The 21,959-nt window shown below is 40.8% G+C and overlaps 1 protein-coding gene and 1 long non-coding RNA gene across 3 annotated transcripts in view; one reads left to right on the top strand and one right to left on the bottom strand.

Annotated features, from left to right (window-relative positions):
• The window catches only part of SLC15A5 (solute carrier family 15 member 5), a 97,859-nt gene extending 95,582 nt beyond the window's left edge, over positions 1–2,277 (top strand). Inside the window, exon 9 of the mRNA XM_002712626.3 lies at positions 2,026–2,277. Within this exon, the coding sequence (XP_002712672.2) occupies positions 2,026–2,173 (148 nt within the window). The 3' untranslated portion in view covers positions 2,174–2,277. The remainder of the gene's footprint in view (positions 1–2,025) is intronic.
• The window catches only part of LOC138843877 (uncharacterized), a 310,222-nt gene that overhangs the window by 183,807 nt on the left and 104,456 nt on the right, over positions 1–21,959 (bottom strand). The window contains exon 2 of one of the 2 annotated variants that reach the window (XR_011379007.1): positions 7,822–7,920. The exons of the other annotated variant lie outside the window; for it this stretch is intronic. This is a non-coding gene — a long non-coding RNA (uncharacterized lncRNA). The remainder of the gene's footprint in view (positions 1–7,821; positions 7,921–21,959) is intronic. 2 annotated transcript variants of the gene reach the window in all.

Below are 21,959 nucleotides of genomic sequence, written 5' to 3'. Positions count from 1 at the left end.
ATGATCTTCTAACTACTATTTATATTAGCACTAAGCAAGCTATTTAACCTCTTGGAACCTCTACTTCCCAGTCTATGAAATGGAGAAGATTCCATCCCTATCCCAGCATGGTGCCTGGTACCTAGAAGACACTCAGAAAAGGTGCTATTTTGTAAGGAGATCAAGGCTGGACAGTGCGCATTCCAGAAATATATTCCGGGATTCTTCCACAATGTTTTCCACTTAGTCTCAGCACCAAATTCAAAATCCCTGGGGCATCACATACCCTGTTGGGAGTCCCATCTGCCATGAACTCTGTGAAGTCAATAAAGTTTATGACTTTCCATAGCCTCTCACTGTCAGCAGAGATCCACAGAGCAGGCATTGGCATAACAATTAAGATGGCATGTGCCAATGCCATCTCACTACTGCAAGTGATCAATTTCAGTTCACAATTGATCATAATGAAAGGACTAAGAGTCAAAGGGAGCACATAAACAAGTCTAGTATCTGCTAACACCAACCGATAGAATAAATAAAGGGGAGAGTGATCCAACATGGGAAGTGAGATACTCAGCAGACTCATAGAATGGCGGATGTCCTAAATAGCACTCTGGCCTCAGAATCAACCCTAAAGGCACTCGGATCTGGCTGAAAAGCCCATGAGAGTATTTCAGGCATGGAAAGCCAAGACACTCTGGCAAAAAGATCTCTGTGAGTGAGATCCCAGTGGAAAGAACAGGTCTTCAAAGAGGGAGGTGCCTTTCTCTGAAGGGAGGAGAGAACCTCCACTTTGACTATGACCGTGTCTAAACAAGATAAGAGTCGGAGAACTCAAGGGGCTTCCATAGCCTTGGAAACTCATAACTGGTGCATAGGGAGATTACTGATGCCATAAACAGGAGTGTCAATTGGTAAAGTCAACAACAGGAGTCACTGTGCACTTACTCCTCATGTAGGATCTCTGTCCTTAATGTGCTGTACACTGAGGCTTAATGCTATAACAAGTACTCAAACAGTATATTTCACTTTGTGTTTCTATGGGGGTGCAAACGACTGAAATCTTTACTTAATGTACACTAAACTGATCTTCTGTAAAAAAAAAAAAAAAAAAAAAAAAGAAAGAAATTATCAATTCCCAACTTGACTCTCACTGGGATTAAACATGACAATAGGTCTGATCTGATTTCATCATCATTTAAAAAAAATTATCTATTATTTTTCACTTTATGTTTCTGTGTGGGAGCAAACTGTTGAAATACTTACTTAAGGTATACTAAGCTGATCTTCTGTATATTAAGATAATCGAAAATGAATCTTGATGTGAATGGAAGGGGAGAGGGAGTGAGAAAGGGGAGGGTTGTGGGTGGGAGGGACGGTATGGGGGGGAAGCCATTGTAACACATGAGTCGTACTTTGGAAATTTATATTCATTAAATAAAAGATTAAAAAAAAAAAAAAAAAGATGTTGTTTGGGTCACCTGCATACCATAGTGGAGCACCTGGGTTCCAGTGCTGGCTCCTCTTTTTGATGCACACCCCAGGGAGGCAGCAGGTGAAGGCTCAAGTACTAGGGTTCCTACTATCCAAGTGGGAGACCTGAACTGAATTCCCTATCTCCTGGTTTCATTCAGCCTGGTCCAGCTGTGGTTGTGGCAGACACCTGGAAAGTGATCCCGTGGGTGAGGGAGCTCTCTCTCAGAAAGAAAGAAAGAAAGAAAGAAAGAAAGAAAGAAAGAAAGAAAGAAAGAAAGAAAGAAAGAAAGGAAGGGAGGGAGGGAGGGAGGGAAGGAAGGAAATGACAGTCTCTGCAAGTTTTAAAAGAGCACCCTCTAAGGGTCCTTATGAAACACCTTAATATGTCCTAAAACCCTTTGTCCAGTTGTACAGACTGCCCTGGTGAGCAGCGCTCTTAAATAACCATCACTGTTGTGCCAGTATCTATGAGCCCATCATAAAAGGTAGACAAGCACAGGAGGAAAGCAAATGATTTATCAGTTCATCTACATCTGGTCCTAAGAAAATCTTTCTTTCTTTCTTTTTTAGATATTGTAATCTAAATCATTTTAATGCCCAGAACATCCGTGGAAGTAATCTTGAAGAAACACTTCTCCTCCATGAGAAGTCTCTGAAACTTTATGGCAGTCTGCAGGAATTCTCTGCAAGTATTGATCTCTGCGAGACAGCCCTATGAAACTGAACTTGACTGTGCCTGTCTTCTGAGCACAGTGCTCATTGTTTTCTTCTCAAACACTATGCATTTTAGTATAAGAGTCAATATATCTAGGAGTGGCTTTGTGAAGATTGTATGTGTATTTTATTTACAAAGACCAATTATGACCCTTCTTGTAAACTATTATGCTTTCCCACTTAACATGATATGCATTAGAGTTAATAAAGCATTTGCAGAGTCTGGGCGATTACTCTATGACAAGAAATTGTCAATTTCCTATACCCCAATAATATTTTACAATTTTTTTACAATATATTGGCCATTAAAAGCAACATTAAGCTATGTTTTAGAGCTTTAATGAGTCATTAAAAGTAAAATAACAGTATGTTAATATTCTTTCTTTTAATATATTTATTGAACCTTTACAACAGGCCCAGCATCGTGACCATATGCTGTCAATATTCTGCATAAATAATAAACATATGATTTTGCTGTATTTGATCTTCATATGACACTATCAAGACCTGATTTGATTACGGAAATTTTCTCTGAATTCAAAAGTAATGTTAACCAAGACAGAACATCTGCATACTGAAGAAGTTGGAAAATAAACATAAATCATGGAATTATTGTGAGTAGAGGAAAGAAGGAAATCAGGGAAGGTAAAGTTGAGAGGAGGGAAAGTGACAGAATCAAATAGTTTCTAGAAGGGATTTCCTAACCCAAATGATACTTTTTAGTCTTCGCTACTACCTATCCATGTACTCAGAAAAATCACCTTCAAAAAGTTTCTTCCTGGGGCCGGCGCCGTGGCTCACTTGGTTAATCCTCTGCCTGCAGCGCCAGCATCCCATATGGGCGCCAGGTTCTAGTCCAGGTTGTTCCTCTTCCAGTCCAGCTCTCTGCTGTGGCCTGGGAAGGCAGTGGAGGATGGCCCAAGAGCTTGGGCCCCTGTACCCACATGGGAGACCAGGAAGAAGCACCTGGCTCCTGGCCAGTGCAGCTCCGGCCGTAGCAGCCAATTGGGGAGTGAACCAACGGAAGGAAGACTTTTTCTCTGTCTCTCTCACTGTCTCTAACTCTACCTGTCAAATTTAAAAAAAAAAAAAAGTTTCTTCCTTTATAAGCAAAGAAATCTAGAAACTCTTCTTTTCAATGAATAAGTCCAATATCACAGACCTTTGTCTCAGTGTTTGCCAAAGTGTGGTTGAGAACCACTTGCTACAGGTGAGTCTTTCTGGCCCCTACACAGACTGCAGTGACCCAAATCTTCTTCCAGATTGTGGTCCAGGAATAAGATGATTTTAACAAATACACAAAAATCATTCTTATGCTCTCTGAAGTTTGAGAACCACTGCTTTGCAGAACAGTTTCTGCTGCATAGGATTGGTGGGATTATCACCTGATTGCAAATGATCTTGCAATTAAACACCTCCCTTTGTACACATAAAATATTTTAGATCTGTAAAATAAAAGATTTATTCAACTTGATTAGGCATGGTACGCATTTTAATTGCAAAACAGCAGCTGTAAAACTCCAGGTGTTTCTCTTATTCAAACTATTTTTCATTTGCTTGTTTATTTTGAGGACAAGTGAAAAGACTAGCTCTTTAGGCATAACGTCTTGCCTTGCAACTTTTCCAAACCCTTCTTTGTTTAGCCTTTGTTCAGTGGCAAAACAGTGAGGCAGGCTCCTAAACGACCTTGGAAGCTTTGCTTGTTGCAAAAGGTTAAATGCCAAGTTTGCAATTTGGGTTTAATGAACACCCAAAAGATCACAAAATCTCTAAACACCTCACCTCAGTACAAGCGGCAAACTCTAAGTCTCTCTCACTGTTATAAAAAGGATCTGCCTGATTCTCTTGTTTCCACCCCCAAATTTGCCTTCATCTCCTTAATTTCTACATTAGAATAGGGAATGACGCTCATTATGTTTTCACTCTTCCTTTGAGATAAAAGATCTACAGAATTATAAAGTTGACCCAAAGCAAGCACCAAAAGAGCTTAAAACTCTCACATTGGGGTTGACACTTGTGATTAGGCTAAATTGCAGTGAACTACACATGCTTCCATTCGGAACAGGATGCATTCACACAGCAGTTTCTTCTCTAGTGCCTAGCAACATTATCATTGAGCACCTGGAATAGTTTAGGCATTAAGTGTAATTGGTTTTGCTTTACATAAATCTGTAGCTTTGTAAATAAGCGGAGCATTTCAGCTTCTATATAACACCAATTAACTTAAAGGGATGCGTCGTTTGCAGAAGCCTGCTGGGTTCTGTACTGCATTGCTCCTGTAATATGCTCCGCGGGGGGCCAAGTTCTGTGTCCCTGCAGTGTTCCGTTAACTCCAGCCACTTGGTGCCAAGGATCTGTCCCCAGCCAGTCATTTGCTCCATTTTTCAGTGTTGGTGAAAGGTTGGAAAAATGAAGCCTTCCCTAAGAAGCACCTTTGGTCTCTATTTGTGCTTATGATTGACACCTGCAAGGCAAGGTATTTGAAAATGTTTTCCAGGACCCACAGAGCACAGGTTTGACCCCATCTGATCCCATCCACAACTGTAACAGCTCTTTCCTTTCTCCTTTCTTCTCTTGGAGCACTTCAATCCAATGCGGCCAAACGTCACTGCATTGCGTCTGTATACATATGAGAATTCTATTTTCTTAGGAATGCTCTCGTATATGAGTGAAAGTGTTTCCATCAGAATGACTTTTTTAATAGCACAAAATAACACTGAGAGATCTGCTCCTGAAGTTGGTGGACTTTTTCAAGCTCTGTGGATATTTTCCCCTTGTTATCTCCTTACTCTGCTTACTCTCTTATCTCTCATATACCTTTCAGGTAATCTTGATTTATGGCACTCATTCTACCCTGGCCAACCTCTAATTCTCTTTGTTTCTGAAAGTGTTTTTTTTTTTTTATCAACTATCAGAGTAACCATATCAACAAATAACAGCTCGTGTTTCCAACAGTTTTCCTATGAATAGTTGGTTTACAAATTGAAGAAGAGAGAATAACCCTTTCTGAAAAAACTGTCAGGATCCCTTATTCTATGGGTAACAGAGCTTCCACATTGGTACCTTGAGCCAGTCTGGTAAAAGGCTTATTCTGCTTTCACTGCAAGACAAGACAGCATACAATTACCAGTCACAGACACATGCGGAAAGCCCTCAAATAAAATCTACCACTAAGTGATGACAGCACACAGGTGCTGCTAAAATGCAGGTCTGCTTGTAGAAAGCAGGGAAATTGAAAGAACCACTAATAATAACAACTCAAATCTATGTCACCCTTTACAGTTTACAAGTCGCTGTCGCACATATTAGCACATTGGATTAGCACCACCACTCTGCGAGGTAGGCACATTTAAACATGGCAAATGAAAAATTGCAACTCAGACATTATATGATTTATCAAAAGTTACATACATAGAAGGTGCCACAGACAGGACTCAAGCCTTTCTAAAGTGTCGACTCCTTCTATGAACACTTACAAAGTCACAGTACTGGATTATCCCCAACCACTTACATGAAACATTGTCTATTGTCTATATCAATCAAAAGGGAAAAAGATTGACAAAAAAGATCGTCAGGATACAACACCCTGACAAAATGGCTAGTTAATGAAAACCAAGCATCTCTCTCTTTGTTCTCCCTTGGTTTGGTTCTCCTTAAAGAGCTTGATACTGTCCTTGTGTGGCCTTGGACTCTCAAAAGCACCCCACTGAAAAGACCCATCCAACCTAATCACATTGGGGAGTGGGTGTCAAGCTGAAAAGTGCCCTTTCCTTCTACTTTCATCAAAACAACCTAGATGAGCTACCATCAATTCCAAACTGCCTTAGGAAAAAGTAATTTGAGAAAACATATTTATCCTGGAAAGTATTAATTGTGAAGACTCCTCTAGTACTTGCTAAGATGATGTTCCAAGTGGTTTGAGGGATATTAGCTCATTTAACCATCACAGTAAACTTGTAAGTGCAAGGGTTAACCCAATTTTACAGATAAGAAACACAAAGCATATATGAATTAACAACTTTCTAAAGGTTATACAGGCAGGATATTCAGAGTCAAGAGCAGAGTCTGGCTACAAAATTTGGGCTCTAGCCCTCTTCACATAATGGCCTCCCAGTGTAGCTGTCATCTACAATAAGTTCTTATATAATCTCAGGAGAATTCCAAGGAGGACCATGCCTTAGCCCAATGGAGTTCAATCCTTCTCTAGCTCAACACCAAGCACATGAGACTTCCACCAGTAATTACTAGATTGAAATGACTGATTTTCAGGGCTAGAGTTATGGCCCAATAGGTTAAGATGCCACCTGCAATGCCAACATCCCATTTGAGCACCAGTTTGAATTCAGGCTGCCCCATTTTCTATCCAGCTCTCTGCTAACGGGAAAAACAGTGGAAGATGGCCCAAGTACTTGGGCTCCTGCCACCCATGAAAGAGACCCAGATGGAGTTCTAGGCTCCTGGATTCAACCTGGCCTAGTCTTGACCATTGCAGCCATTTAGGGAGTAATAAACCAGTGGATGGAAGATCTCTCTATCTCTCCCTGTCTCTCTCTGAAACTACCCCTGTCAAATAAATAAATAAATAAATAATTTTAAAAATAGAAATGAACGATTCTCAACACACCTAGACTGTGCTCCTCTCTCCTTTATGATTAATTACTCTCTCTTGCTTGCACTCAAAGACATGACTCTAAGGGAAGAATTTCAGACCGTGAGTGGGTATATCAATTTAATAATTGTCATATTTATTTTCTATATATATTGAAAAGGGAGATCATCAAGGCTCTCTACTTTCTCAGCATCTACAAAGACATTCTCTGGGATTCCTCCATCCCTGTTGTCCAGTGGGTGTAAAATTATCAAAGATAATCAAGACTACCAATGATAAGACCCCCACCCCATAACTTGTGCTATAACCAACTAAGGTCAACCACAGTAGAATAGATGCCCTTTGACAGCCAGCATCATTTCCCCAGGTGATGGACATACTGTCACTAGTCCATTCAGAGACTTTACTAACTGTTAAATAATAATAACAGTCAAACTCTAACCTATCAGGCAAGTTTGAATCCATTCACTGGCTTGGAATCAAGTTGTTCCTTAAGCCTGCAAAACCATAAGTGACCAACTCTCATATAAATACAGTAATGAGTCAATAGCCAGTCACAAGTGTCTATTACCATGGTAGCTGCAAGTCAGAGGCACATTTAATGATATTTACACAAAAAGCATGGCAACAATTCTACCAATGATAAAAGATGGCAGAGAACAGAATCAATGGGAAGCAGAAATTTGGTAAAAATCAGGGGGAAGGAGCCACACCATCAAAGGTAACATCAAGAATACATGCATGTTATCACAACATAGAGAGTTCATTTCCCCAAAGCAATCTATTGAAGCAAAATGAGAAGAGAGTGGAGAGGACATGCTGAATTTTAAAATAAAGGACAAAGCTCTCTATCAGAAATGCTGGAGGGGACGTGCAAGCTTCAAAAGTGAGAGCAGTGTGTGGCCATCTGGAAACACTGGTCTCCCATTTTGGCATAAAGCCTCACACATAGTAGGTGCCTTGATTCATATGAATTAATTATTACTCATTAAGCATGACAGATTGCTTTTTCCATTTTCCCATGCCTATCTTGCACAAGTTACCTCTTTCTGATCAGTTTCTACTGTGTCCCCAGAAAGGCAGACTTTTGTTTCTCATGCAGCTTGAGCAGTTCTGCCTTATTTCATTGCAGCCAACCATGCCTGAAAGACAGGAACAAATAAGATGGACAAGTGTGGCAGTGAATGAACCATTTCACTGCAATTAGAAGTTCACGGGGAATAAATTATCCTCTAGTTCAAGCTGTCCAGCAGTAATTCTCATTAATAATAACACTTCAACAACAGTCTGCTTCCCACAACGACACTGAGTGTTAGAAACTTTATCATTACTCTTGAGGTAGGAGTCACATCCCAGACGGCCAGCCCAGACTGCCATATGCAACACACAAAAAAGGGTTTAAATTACAAAGAGGCTTGAATGTATAAATGGCCATGAACTTCACTGACTAGATAAGCAGGTGGAAAAATTCAAAGGGATTCTCTCATTCAAGCTTTCTCTTCTGAGTCATGCCAAATAGTAAATGAATTTTCACATTAGAAAGTCTATCCAGGGGCCAGCATTGTGGTGCAGAGGGTTAAGCCGCCACTTGTGATGCCATCATCCCATATTGGAGTGCCAGTTTGAGTCCTGCTTCCAATCCAGCTTACTGTTAATGCACCTGGAAAGGCAGCAGAAAATGATTTGAGTATTGGGGGCCTGCCACCCACGTGGAAGAGATCAGGGTGGAGTTCCTGGCTCACGGCCTTAGGCTTGTCCAATTCTGACTGTTGCAGCCATTTGGGAAGTGAACTAGCAGATGAAAGATATTCTCTCTCTCTCCACCACTCTCCCCTCTCTCCCTATCTCTCTGAAATTCTGACTTTAAATCTTTGAAAATAAAAAAATCTAACAGGATACTTTCCATGGTCTCTCTATATATGCAGATATATATATACAAATACATATGTATATGTGTATGTGTTTATATAGATATATACACATACACCATATATGAATAGATGAGTGCTTCAAAATGTTTGTGAAAAGTATAATTAGATAACTTTATTTGGGTGCAAAAAGAGTTAAAGGAGTCTTCCTAAAGTTTGTGGAAAATGCATATGATGAAAAAATTGTGCTTGGATTTCAAAAAATTTTGCACCAAAATGAAATTAGCTTTCAATTCCCTTTTTTTCCATGAACCTTTGAAATACCCTCATATATGTGGAACACCAGGCAGCAGCTGATGATTGAGAGCAAAGAGATTCTCCATGTCAGGCTCTCCTATTTTCTCTCTCCACAAACTCAACCACTTCAGAGTTTGTTGCTTTCATTCAAGGACAAGTGTTCTAAGAAGGAAAGAAAGCCAGGCAGAAAACCTACTGCCCTCATGCTCCCCATTCAAGGACTATACAACATCACTACCACTGCATTCTAGTGGATCCTAGATTTAAAGGGAGGGGAAAATTAGCTCCATTTCTTGATGAGAAATAGCACAGTTCTCAAAACTCACCTGAGACCAGAGATGTTGCTGTGGAATTATTAAATTTAAAGATGACTAGCCATCTGCTGGACAAACAGAAGGCAAGAACACAAACACCCCAGGTAACCCTAGGAAGTGGATTAAGCAAAACTCCAAGGTGTGAACCAGTACAGTTATTTTGGGAACTGTAAGTTATGTGGAAGGGCTGGACCAAAGATTCAAGGGCAAAGTAGAATTTGTGTTTCAAAAATATCATTTGGTCAAAAGACAAAGGACAGACCAGCAGACTAGACAAGAGTTAGACTGCTTAGATGACTGGCAACATATCAGGAAAAGTAATAAGGTCTGAAGTTAGGGTTGTGGTACACAGGATGGAAATAAGTGAATAAAAGAAATTCAAAGGTAGAATAAGAAGAAGAAATCAACCATTGGGTTTCTACTGTGCATTTAATTATCTTTCCTAATTCTCACATACACTGGAGATCTTGGAATTATTATTACCATCAAAAATAAGGTTACTGAGGCACAGGAAATCAAGCCACATCCCCAAGTAGAGCCAAGACTCATGGAGTCTAAAATTGAAGCTTAAATATTTAATTACAGGCGCCGCGGCTCACTAGGCTAATCCTCCGCCTTGCGGCACCCTCACACCAGGTTCTAGTCCCGGTCAGGGCGCCGGATTCTGTCCCGGTTGCCCCTCTTCCAGGCCAGCTCTCTGCTGTGGCCAGGGAGTGCAGTGGAGGATGGCCCAAGTCCTTGGGCCCTGCACCCCATGGGAGACCAGGATAAGTACCTGGCTCCTGCCATTGGATCAGCGCGGTGTGCCGGCCACAGCGCGCCGGCCACGGCAGCCATTGGAGGGTGAACCAACGGCAAAGGAAGACCTTTCTCTCTGTCTCTCTCTCTCTCACTGTCCACTCTGCCTATCAAAAAAAAATTTAATTACAAAACTATTCTGATTAGATATACAGTGACAGAGGAAAAGGAAACTAGGGACATTACCAAGTTCTGACTCAAGCAACTAAGTGATTGTTAATGTGACTTAACTAGATAAGTAAGTATAGAAGGGATGGAGAGGGAAAAGCAAAACAACATGTTTTGTATGATGAATTTATTTTTTTTGTATGATGAATTTAAAACGTCTGTAGAAAATTGAAGGGAAATGTCCTGTGTCCTGCCAACAATCTAAACAAGGAATAATGCCTTTTGTTCATATAGAAATGGACCACAGCCATCAAGCATTTATACATAAAAAGGACTTCAAGGAATGTCTAGACAAAACTGTATTTTACAAATAAGGAAACCTAATTCTAGAGAGGTGATGTGACTTATCCATAGGTAAACACCTGTTTAGGTGTTGAAACTTCCAAGGACTTATGACTCTCAGCTCAACTCAGTAAAGGATGTATTTCCCAAGAAATTATTAAGGAAGTGGAAGAGTATAGCCAGCGGCTCATTTAACAAATTCCATTCAGTTTTACTTCTACAGGATCCCTCAGAAACTTTTCTCATGTGCATTTTAAACTGCTTTAAAAATGATTTGGTGGGGCCAGCACTGTGGCATAGCTGGTAAAGCTGCCACCTGCAGTGCCGGCATCCCATATGGCGCCAGTTTGAATCCCAGTTTCCTACTTCAAATCCAGCTCTCTACTATGGCCTGAGAAAGCAGTAGAACATGGCCAAGTCTTTCGGCCCCTCCACCCACGTGGGAGATCCAGAAGAAACTCCTGGCTCCTGGCTTCAGATCAGTACAGCTTCAGCCGTTGGCCAATTGGGGAGTAAATCAGCAGATGGAAAACCTCTCTCTCTGCCTCTGCTTTTCTCTCTGTGTAACTCTGACTTTCAAAGAAATAAAACTTTTTAAAAAGATGATTTGGTATTTAGTATATTCTATATTCAAAGGGCCACAGAATCCTGTACTGGGGAGCACATCTCAGCACTGGTCTTCTTCACCAGTCATTTTGAAGATGTTAATGGGGTGGAAAGAGCAGAGGGTTGGGTATTAGAAGGGATTGATTTGAACTCAGTTTCTACCAGATCCTAGCTGAGCAGTCTCTGGCATATTACTGAATCTCTCTAAGTTTTAGGTTCTTCATCTACAAAATAGAGATAAGAATATATGTGTTATAGTACTCTCTACATCAACATATATAACATGTGGCAAAGACCTTCAGATATGGAGGTCAATCAGTACAAACTAGAGACATTATTTTTTTCTTCTCCAACAGGAAATATTTACTGTATATCTTCTATGTTCCCAAATTATTTATGGACATACATTAAGTAATATCAAATTTCTTATTTTTGTTTCAGGAAAACTAAAATCCTCCGCCATTCCTACTTATGTTGCTCCAAACAAAATTATTCTCCAATAATAACAATCACCTTGATAACAGACCCTAAATGCATCCAATTTGGGGCCTGGAAGAGATGAAGAATCAGGAATCTCATTTATCCAAACAAAAAGTCCTTGTTGATGCATAATTACATATCTCCACTCCATGGAATTTGGAATTTCTACAGATACACAACTAATAGGTCTCCTTTTCCTTGGTACCCGCAATTGAATTACAGATGGAGTTAGAATATCTTATAGATAATAACCATATAAGAAGTAAAATAAAGTCTTGATTGCACATTAAATGCTTGCATAAGGATTGTTCTTTAAAGGAATGTAAGCCTTTGTTAACTTATCTTCCTCTTTAATGAACAGCAGTTGTCAGATTCCTCTATCCTCCTAAGCCTCTTAATAAAGAATAAAATCAAATATGCTTATTTTTCCATGCTTGCCAAAGGCTATGCCCTACATTATTGTTTAAAACACAGAGAGCAAGACAATAAACAGTGTGTAGGAAGGACATTTATTGTACGTCCAGCTGCAACACAGAATATGCAAGAAGTCAATTTCACTCTAAAAGTTTTAAAAATTTCTTTGGGCAATGAGATAAATAAAAAAAGTAAGATGTATAATCAAATGTTAAAATGTACAAAAAAAAGATAGAAAACTACACATTAGATATTACCAAATAGAAAGATCCACCACTGCCTATGAAGTAGATCAAACTTCTAGATATTACTATCAATTTACAGGAAACATAGGGAAGTAGTAACATGCTAAATGACACCAAAGGAATGAAATCAGGAAAATGAAGACTGAGGGAGATGCATGGGATGAATGACTCAATTTCTGTCCACAAATATATTGAGGAAGAAAGAAAATAGTAGGGCCAACTATTGATGAAAAGAAAGGTAATAATTACACTAATCAATTCTATAGTTGGACTTACTAGATCTTGATTCAATAAACAAATGTTTTTAAAATGGAATAGATTTAAACACTGGAAATATTTGATAATGTTAAGGAATTATTACTAACTTTTAGGTGTGATATTGACATAATAATTGTGTTTTTAAAAGAATATTAATTTTTGGATATCCACATAGAAACATAGATAGATGAATTGCCATGATATCTAAGATCTACTTCAAAATTATTTTACATGAAAGAAAGTAGATGAAAATTTAGATAAATCAAAATTGGCTCTGAGTTGATACCTTTTGAAACTAGGGTTGGGCATGTAAGAGTGCATTATGCCACCCTCACTACTTTAGTGTATGCTTGAAATATTTTATAATAAAAACTTTTAATTTGCTAAAAATGCTATCAGTATGTCAGTGACATATGCAATTAGTTGCTTAACAGATGCTTCTTGATAATCCAATTTTCTCATCTAATGTTTGCAGGATCTAATGTCAAAACTAAGGGAAAGGAAATGAGATATAAAAAGCACATTGAACGTATGTATTTGCCTCTGTGAAAGAAGTTCAAAATTTCAGAACTTTAATTAAATATTCTTTCCCAAATTTAAGAAAAGGAAAAAAAACCTCTGCCTTTTCTACTACCTATCTTGCCTCATAGTGGCTAACTCAAGTTCATAAAGATCAAATATTGCAGAAGCAGGACAGTTAGCATGTCAGTTAACACACCAACATCCCATATCAGCATGTTTGGGTTCAATTCCCAACCCCAGCTCTTTCCTCCAAATTCCTACTAATGTAGATCCTGGGAGACAGTGGTGATGATTCAAGTAACTGGGTTTCTGCCACCTACATGATAGACAAGAATCGAGTTCCTGGATCCCAGCTTTGTCCCTGGCCATTGCAAGCATTTTGTAAGTGTACTAGTGGATGGGACTCTTCCCTATGTCTGTGTTTCTCTCTGTGTGAGTCTCACTCTATCTCTCTGCTTCCCAACTGAATAAAAATAAATAAGTTAAATTGAATCATTTGTAAGTATTGCACACATTTGAATTTTTGTCTTGACGTTGAGGTCATATAACAATTCTGAGTCTTTGGTATTGATGGATGGAAGACAGGTGTTCAGAGGATGTCTCAGACTATAAGTATCTTCCCTGAGTTATAGTCAACTCTAAAACTTCAGCTGCTATTACAGCTGACTGGGATATGAATGTGGCTTAACCAGATGAAACAAGCGCTTTTCTCACCCTTACATGTGCTAATCATGAGACCATTCTGTGCAATCTAGTTAACTGCATTAAAGACATATTGACTAGAAATGTATTAGGGAAGATAAAATGAAAGAGGGAGAGAAGAAGTAAGAGATCGAGGCAAGAGGGGAAGAGCAAGGAAAGTTGACCCCTGTCAACAGAATGCACATTTCAATTTAGTAAGTTTGATGCAGCTGTTCTCATAAGCCATGAAGAATGGAGCCAATTGTCCACTAAAGATTTACTAGCCATCCCTAATCTTCACTGTGGAAATTGTCCATTGGAGATTTCCCTGCACTGGTTGGTGAGAAGTATTCTTCCTTTCAAAGTCACTTATGGGCACTGAGGAATCTGATCTATAAGAAATGGATTGTTGATTATATAACCAAAATTTGCATATGATTACTGACTTTGTTACATCTTAGTATATGTGCTGCCGAAGTGAGCACTGACTTTGTTATATCTTAAGTTGTCCCAAAGCACTCTAATAGAACATTAAATACATGCAAAAGTTTATTAAAAGCACCTATCTAAAAAGTTAGAGAAATAGTATATTTTTTAAGATTCATTTTATTTATTTGAAAGGGAGAGTTACAGAGTGAGAGAGGGAGAGACAGAGAGAGAGAAATCTTCCATCTGCTGGTTCACTTCCCAAATGGTCACAACAGCTAGGGCTGGGCCAGGCTGAAGCCAGGAGTTTCTTCTGGATTTCTCATGTGGGTGCAGGGGCCCAAGCACTTGGGTCATCTGCTGCTGCTTTCCCAGGTGCATTAGCAGGGAGCTGGATCAGAAGTGAAGCAGCCGGGACTCAAACCAGTGTCCATATAGAATTCTGGCACTGCAAGAGGTGACTTAACCTGCTATACCACATCATTGGCCTGCCTGATAAATGGTACCTTAAAACCATATTATTTCCCTAACTTTTGCACTGTTTAAGGGTACTTACTTGGGCATAGTGATCTTTCCCTCTAAACCTACTATCTCTAGATTCATAAAGATTCAGCCAGTAAAAATACTATCATTCTTTAGAGATTACCAAACTATCAAAATCTAGAAAATGCTAGTGGCATTTAGAAATGTCAAAATACACTGGTTCAAATATTTCAATTATTTATGTTCACATTAATTATTTCAAAGATATGTATTAATTACCTGATATGCTAAGTACAATACCCAATAATATAAACATTATGAGGACAAAAAAAATCTCCTCAAAAAGCATAAAGTTTCGGATGGAATCAAGGAGTAAGTCTCATCTGACGCCTAAAGATTAGTATAATTTAACCAAACAAGATGAGACACTTGGAAACCTCCTCAAGTGACTACACCTCTATATAAGTCCAGGCCAGCTCACTTGGCTAATCCTCCACCTGCAGGCCCGGCACCCCGGGGTTCTAGTCCCAGTTGGGGTGCTGGTTCTGTGCCTGTTGCTCCTCTTCCAGTCCAGCTCTCTGCTGTGGCCCGGGAGTGCAGTGGAAGATGGCCCAAGTGCTTGGGCCCTGCACCCACATGGGAGACCAGGAAGAAGCACCTGGCTCCTGGCTTCGGATCGGCATAGCATGCTGGCCGTACCAGCCATTTGGGGGGGTGAACCAATGGAAGGAAGGCCTTTCTCTCTGTCTCTCTCTCACTGTCTAACTCTGCCTGTCAAAAAATAAATAAATAAATAAATAAAAATATAAGTCCCCGGAAGCCAGATTTGTTCTGGCAGGGTCTCTTTGAAGGAGCTTCATTCTCTTCTCTCCACTCCCATCTAGTATTAATTTCAAAGATGGTTAATGAGAAAATAAAATTCCTGCATAATTTAGAGAATCCAAAATGAGAGAAAAACATACTCCCTACCATCCCTTCTAGAAAGTAAGGAAAGAGTATCTACATTTGTTTAGTCAATTAATCAATAAATGTTCATTGAGATCCTTTGAGAGCCAGGAATATGTTTATAGGTTTGATTCTCTGAGTGTCACTAAACCAGAAGCTGTAGTGCCACATGACTTGGTGAGGTGTCTGGGGCAGAGGGCTCAAGATTTCCCTGAAGTCTCCAGCACCACCCCACATTTTCGTTAACAGAGAAGTTAGCTCTGCAAGAGACAGAAGAGTGGCAGTAAGAGCAAGAACAAGAGATCGAGCTCCTCTCATGACGTGTTGGAAGTTCAGGACAGTGGCAAGTAGCATAGAGGACCAAATGGGGAAAATTGAGTATCTCAAGAGAGACAAGTACATTATCTGTCCTCCCTACTATTGCTGTGAGATGATGGACACCTCTTGGATGAGGTTAGCTTCCAGGAAAGAGAAGAAATTTGTTGTTTGTTCTGTTTTGCTAAATTTTTATTAATATAAAGAACAGATTTAGGCCGGCGCCGTAGCTCAATAGGCTAATCCTCCACCTTGCGGCGCCGGCACACCGGGTTCTAGTCCCGGTCGGGGTGCCAGATTCTGTCCCGGTTGCCCCTCTTCCAGGCCAGCTCTCTGCTATGGCCAGGGAGTGCAGTGGAGGATGGCCCAGGTGCTTGGGCCCTGCACCCCATGGGAGACCAGGAAAAGCACCTGGATCCTGGCTCCTGCCATCGGATCAGCACGGTGCGCCGGCTGCAGCGGCGGCCATTGGAGGGTGAACCAACGGCAAAAGGAAGACCTTTCTCTCTCTGTCTCTCTCTCTCACTGTCCACTCTGCCTGTCAAAAAAAAAAAATATATATATATATATAAAGAACAGATTTAATGCATTAAATAGATAAAATTCTAAAAAGATAACCACACTTCCCTCCTACCCTGTAACCCTCCCTCCCCCAGCTTTCTTTTCTTTTTTTTTCTTTTAATTTTTTCAATAGCATACTTTCAACTTACTTTAAATCACAGGCTTAATGCACCACTAACCATAATGTTTAGCAAGTAAAAAGTAAGAAGATCACTGTTCCACGGGAATACAGACAAGGACTAAAAACAACATGTCAGTTCCATTCCTATTCATTGCTTTTTGTGTATTCTATATTAACTATCAGAGAAAATATATGATATTTGCCTTTTGGGGGCTGGCTTATTTCACTGAGTAAATGCAATTTGAGAAGAAATGTTGATGTTGTTCAGGTTAGACCAGAAATAAGGGAAACTCAGGATTGACTTAGATTGTTGATGGCCATGTGTGGGGAGCAACTGGGAGCAACTCGGACTAGACTAAGTTACTGGAATTAAGACTTATTCTATGCATCTGCTCTCCCACAATATGGCGCTGAGAAGGGAAACAGCTTCTACACAGCTGCCTCCAGTTCAACCAATAAACTGTAGGACCTACTCCTGATTGGAGGAGAGCAGCGTACTCGGCGTGTGGGTAGCAGAGTTGGGATTGGCGGAAGAGGACTATAAAGGAGGAGAGAGACAACATGCACGAAGAACATCTAACGGGAACATCTGTCTGAAGGAACACCTGTGCAGCCCCCGAGAGAGCCGGCCGGCGGTGTGCCGCTCCCCTGCGGAAGTGGGGAAAGTGGCCAGGGGGAACCGCCCTTCCACGGAGGTGGAAGGGACAGTAGCCAACCCGGGAAGAACCAGCAGCAAACCCGGGGAGGGCCGAGCAGACGAAAGAACAGCGCAGGGTCCTGTGTCGTTCCTCCACGAAGACGGGGAGCGACAGCCATGGAATAGTGTTGTATCTGAATGCATATTTAGTTGACTTCTATAAAACGGAGTTAGTGACTTTTTATAATACCAAGATATTTTAAAGTAGTGTCACCTGTATACTAGTATACATGTATGTGTGTGTGTGTGTGTGTGTGTGTTACAAACATAGGCAAATGGACTGGAGCAGTGGAGTCTTTATGGTAGATAACCTTGAGAGGCTCTATTTGTAATACTGTCATTGTTTGGACTCTTCGGCCTTCAGCATCATTTTGTAAACCTCACAAAAAAATCAATGCCATTATTTTGTATCAAGTCTCATTTTTGATTGTGGAAGAAAAGAAGGAAGAGAGGGATGGGAAATATTACCCACTTAAACCATGGCTTTATCCACCAGTCTTGGCTCTCAAAGGCTTATGGCAGTTTCCAAAACTCGATGGACAAATGTTCGTTAGCACTGACTTTACCAGAAGAATAAAGGCAGGGTGGGCATTTGGTGCAGCAGATTAAGACATGGCTTAGGAAGCCCACACCTCACGCTGGAGTGCCTGGGATTGAGTCCTGGTTCTGCTTTAAATTCCAACTGGCTGCTAATGTGTACCTGGGAGGCAGCATGTGATAGCTTAAGTAACTGGGTCACTGCCATTTTCATCAGAGACCTTGACTGAGTTCTTAGCTCTTGGCTTTGGACTAGTGCAGTCCTGGCCATTGCAGCCATTTGGGGAGGGAACCAGTGGATAGGATCCCCCCCTTTCTCGCTCTCTCTCTCTCTTTCAAATAAATAAAATAAGACTCTGTTTTAAGCAATGGCTATTGTGTTGCAACACATGTATTGTCAAGGTAACTATTTTGAATGAAAACGTTCATTTGGGTGTACTAGTTATTTGTGGATCACAAGAAACTAAAAATACCCACATTATTTTACAGTCATGTGCATTTAGGACAATGACAAATATCCCATCTCTGACTAAACAATTTCCTTGGAGTCTCATGCCCTCCGTCAGTGTCTCTTATCTCTACAATGCCTTATATTTCCATACACTTTTCCAAAGGGTCACAGCACTGGCACCTTCATGCAAGAAGAGGGGAAAGCTTAAAAGAGCCTGGTCACACGGCCTCCACTGTCTCTCAAGCAGGTATCTGCATTTTCACAAGCATTACTCTTAATCTCATTTTTCATTCCCATCTTGCAACTTTATGCCTTCCTATTGATCTTGGTTCTGCTGCTTAGAGACACCAATGAGAAATGCTGAGAACATCCAATAAATAAAAAATACCCACCCACCCTGTACGTGACTCCTCTTTAGAAAGTTATGCAAGTAAAATAGTACTATTTCTGCTCCCTGTTAGCTCGGGAGACCAAAAGTCTATGCCCTGCATGTGGAATTAACTCCAGAGAGTGGGTGGAAGTGTTGTAAATTTCAAACCCCACTCTCACTTCTGAGGCCCACTAGTGCTTAGAGAAGTTGACTTCTACAATTATTGATTACTTTCTACATCGTGTAATTGAAGTCTGTTTATATTGCAGTATATATGATTTTTCATGAATGAGAAATGCATTCATTTGCATTACTTCTATTTTTTTAATAAAAAAAGTTGTTTAAATGAGAAAATGTTTCCTTTGCTAGCTTTGACTTAGGTAGGGATCTTAGTATTTTCATACATATTCCACTCAAATGATCCTTTATTTAAAACATACACAAGCAGAGGTAGGCATTTGGCATGGAGATTAGGATTGCTTGAGATGCCCGCATCACACATCAGAGTGCCTGGGTTTGAGTCCCAGCTCTGCTTCTGATACCAGCTCCCAGCTACTGCACACCCTGGGAGGTAGCAGACAACAGACAGCTCAAGTACTTAGGTCCCTGTTACATGTGGAAGACCCGGATTGATTCATGGCTCCTGAATTCAGCCTGATCGGCCCTGGCTTTTGAGGGCATATGGGTTGTGAACCAGAAGATGCAAGATTTCTCTCTGAATCTGTCTCTCTGCCTTTCAAATAAAATAAGTAATTTAAAATGAACAATTAAATAATAAACAAAGGCAATGTAATACATGGGTTTTTATCAACAGAGGAACCAACTGAGGGATTAAAAATATGCCCTTCGTCTCTGTAAGATGGAAAACTGCGATAAGAACCATAGGATAGAAAGAATCCTGACATAGTCCTCAAAACCTTTGGACTCCAGTACCTGCTTCTTGGGCTATGTGGACTTAACCTGACTGCTCTAAGCCTTTCATCTGTTTTTTTGTGAAAATGGACTGATACCTGAGTATTGGAGATAGCACAAATATTTTCTGAACTGCATGGATAATATGTGCATTTAAATTTTCACAAGCATCTGTTCCTCTTAATCACATCTGTAGCCATCTCTTTTCCCTCATTTCCAAGTTGCTTAAGACCATTAAAGATACTCTCTGGGTAGCAGAATATTGAGTAGATGCTGAGATGTTGCACTAGAAAGGTGCCTCCATTATACTCTCCTAAGTTCTAAGAGGCCAAAAAATATCCCATCTGAATTTGACATAAAAAGGTGGGGGGGGGGGGATTGATTGGTTTATGACATTGAAAATTATGTTTGCTTAAGGCTGGCGCCGTGGCTCAATAGGCTAATCTTCCGCCTGTGGCGCCAACACACCGGGTTCTAGTCCCGGTCGGGGCACCAGATTCTGTCCCGGTTGCTCCTCTTCCAGTCCAGCTCTCTGCTGTGGCCCGGGAGTGCAGTGGAGGATGGCCCAAGTGCTTGGGCCCTGCACCCACATGGGAGACCAGGAGAAGCACCTGGCTCCTGCCTTCGGATCAGCGCAATGCGCCAGCCGCGGTGGCCATTGGAGGGTGAACCAACGGAAAAAGGAAAACCTTTCTCTCTGTCTTTCTCTCTCTCACTGTCCACTCTGCCTGTCAAGAAGGAAGGAAGGAAGGAAGGAAGGAAGGAAGGAAGGAAGGAAGGAAGGAAGGAAGGAAGGAAGGAAGGAAGGAAATTATGTCTGCTTAAGATTTGTACAGGGATCCCTCCTCATCTGCAGTTTTACTTTCTCTGGTCAATTGTGGTCTGAAAGTATTAAAAGGAAAATTCCAGATATGAAAAAAATCATGACTTTTAAGTTGTGTGTCATTCTAAATAACATGAAGAAAATTCACAAAATCCATTGAGACATGAATCACCATCCCTTTGTTCAGTGTACCCAAATGTATATGCTATCCAACCACTAGTCCCTTAGCAGTCATCTTGGTTATCAGATTGATACTCATTGTGCTTGTGTTCAAGCAACCCTTAGTTTACTTAATAATGGCCCCAAAGCACAAAAGGAAAGATGTTGGCAATCTGGATGTATCAAATAAAAGGCATAAGGTGCTTTGTTTGAAAATGTAGAGGCCCAGGGCTATGGCAAGTAGATTAAGCCTCCACCTGTGGTGCTGGCATCCTATATGGGTACCAGTACATTCAGGGTGCTCCTCTTCCAATCCAGCTCTCTGCTAATGGCCTGAGAAAGCACTGGAAGATGACCCAAGTGCTTGAGCCCCTGCACTGACATGGGAGACCTGGAAGAAGTTCCTGGCTCCTGGTTTTGGATTGGCCCAGCTCCAGCCTTTTGTGGCCATTTGCAGAGGAGGGAAGACCTCTCTCTCTGTCTCTCCCTGTCTCTGTAACTTTGCATCTCAAATAAATACACAAATCTTTTTTGAAAAAATAAAATATTGACAGTTCTTGACTTGAAGAAAAAATTGCTGAGGTTGCTAAAATGTGTAGTAAAAATGAATCTTCTATCTATAAAACTGTGAAGAAAGAAAAAGAAATTGATGCAATTTTACTGTCATACCTGAAACTGCAGAAATTGCATACACAGAAGATGGTAACTGCTTAGTTAAGATGGAAAGGGCATTAAATTATAGGATTTGATACTATCCATGGTGTCAGGTTTCTACTGGAGGTCTTGCAACACATTTTGACCTGATAAAGGAGAATGACTGGATGTTAAAGCCCTTATTCTCAGTACCTCAGAATGTGTATTTGCATACAGTGCCTATAAAGAGATGATTAAGATTAAATGAGATCACACAGGTGGTCCCCAGTCAAATCCAAATGGCTGGGGCCAGTGCTGTGGCTTAGCGGGTTAACGCCCTAGCCTGAAGCGCTGGCATCCCATATGGGCACTGGTTCAATACCCAGCTGCTCTACTTCCAATCCAGCTCTCTGCTATGGCCTGGGAAAGCAGTAAAAGATGGCCCAAGTCCTTGGGCCCCTGCACCCACATGGGAGACCTGGAAGAAGCTCCTGGCTCCTGGTTTTGGATTGGTACAGCTCCAGTTGTTGTGGCCATCTGGGGAATGAACCATCAGATGGAAGACCTCTCTCTCTCTCTCTCTCTCTCTCTCTCTCTTTCTCTCTGCCTCTCCTCTCCCTGTGTAACTCTGACTTTCAAATAAATAAATAAATCTTTTTTAAAAAATCCAAATGGCATCCTTCAAGAAGAAAAACGTTGGGCATACAAAGGGATGTGAGGAGTGCACATGCACAGAGCATGACCATGGAAGCAGGCAGCAAGTGGGTGGCCATGTGTGAGCCCAGGAAAGAAGTCTCAGAGGAAGCCAAGCCTGA

Source organism: Oryctolagus cuniculus, chromosome 9, assembly GCF_964237555.1.
Source record: "Oryctolagus cuniculus chromosome 9, mOryCun1.1, whole genome shotgun sequence".
Lineage (NCBI taxonomy): Eukaryota > Metazoa > Chordata > Mammalia > Lagomorpha > Leporidae > Oryctolagus > Oryctolagus cuniculus.
The sequence above is the reverse complement of the archived record's forward strand: the minus strand, read 5'-3'. Positions and strand labels throughout refer to the sequence as shown.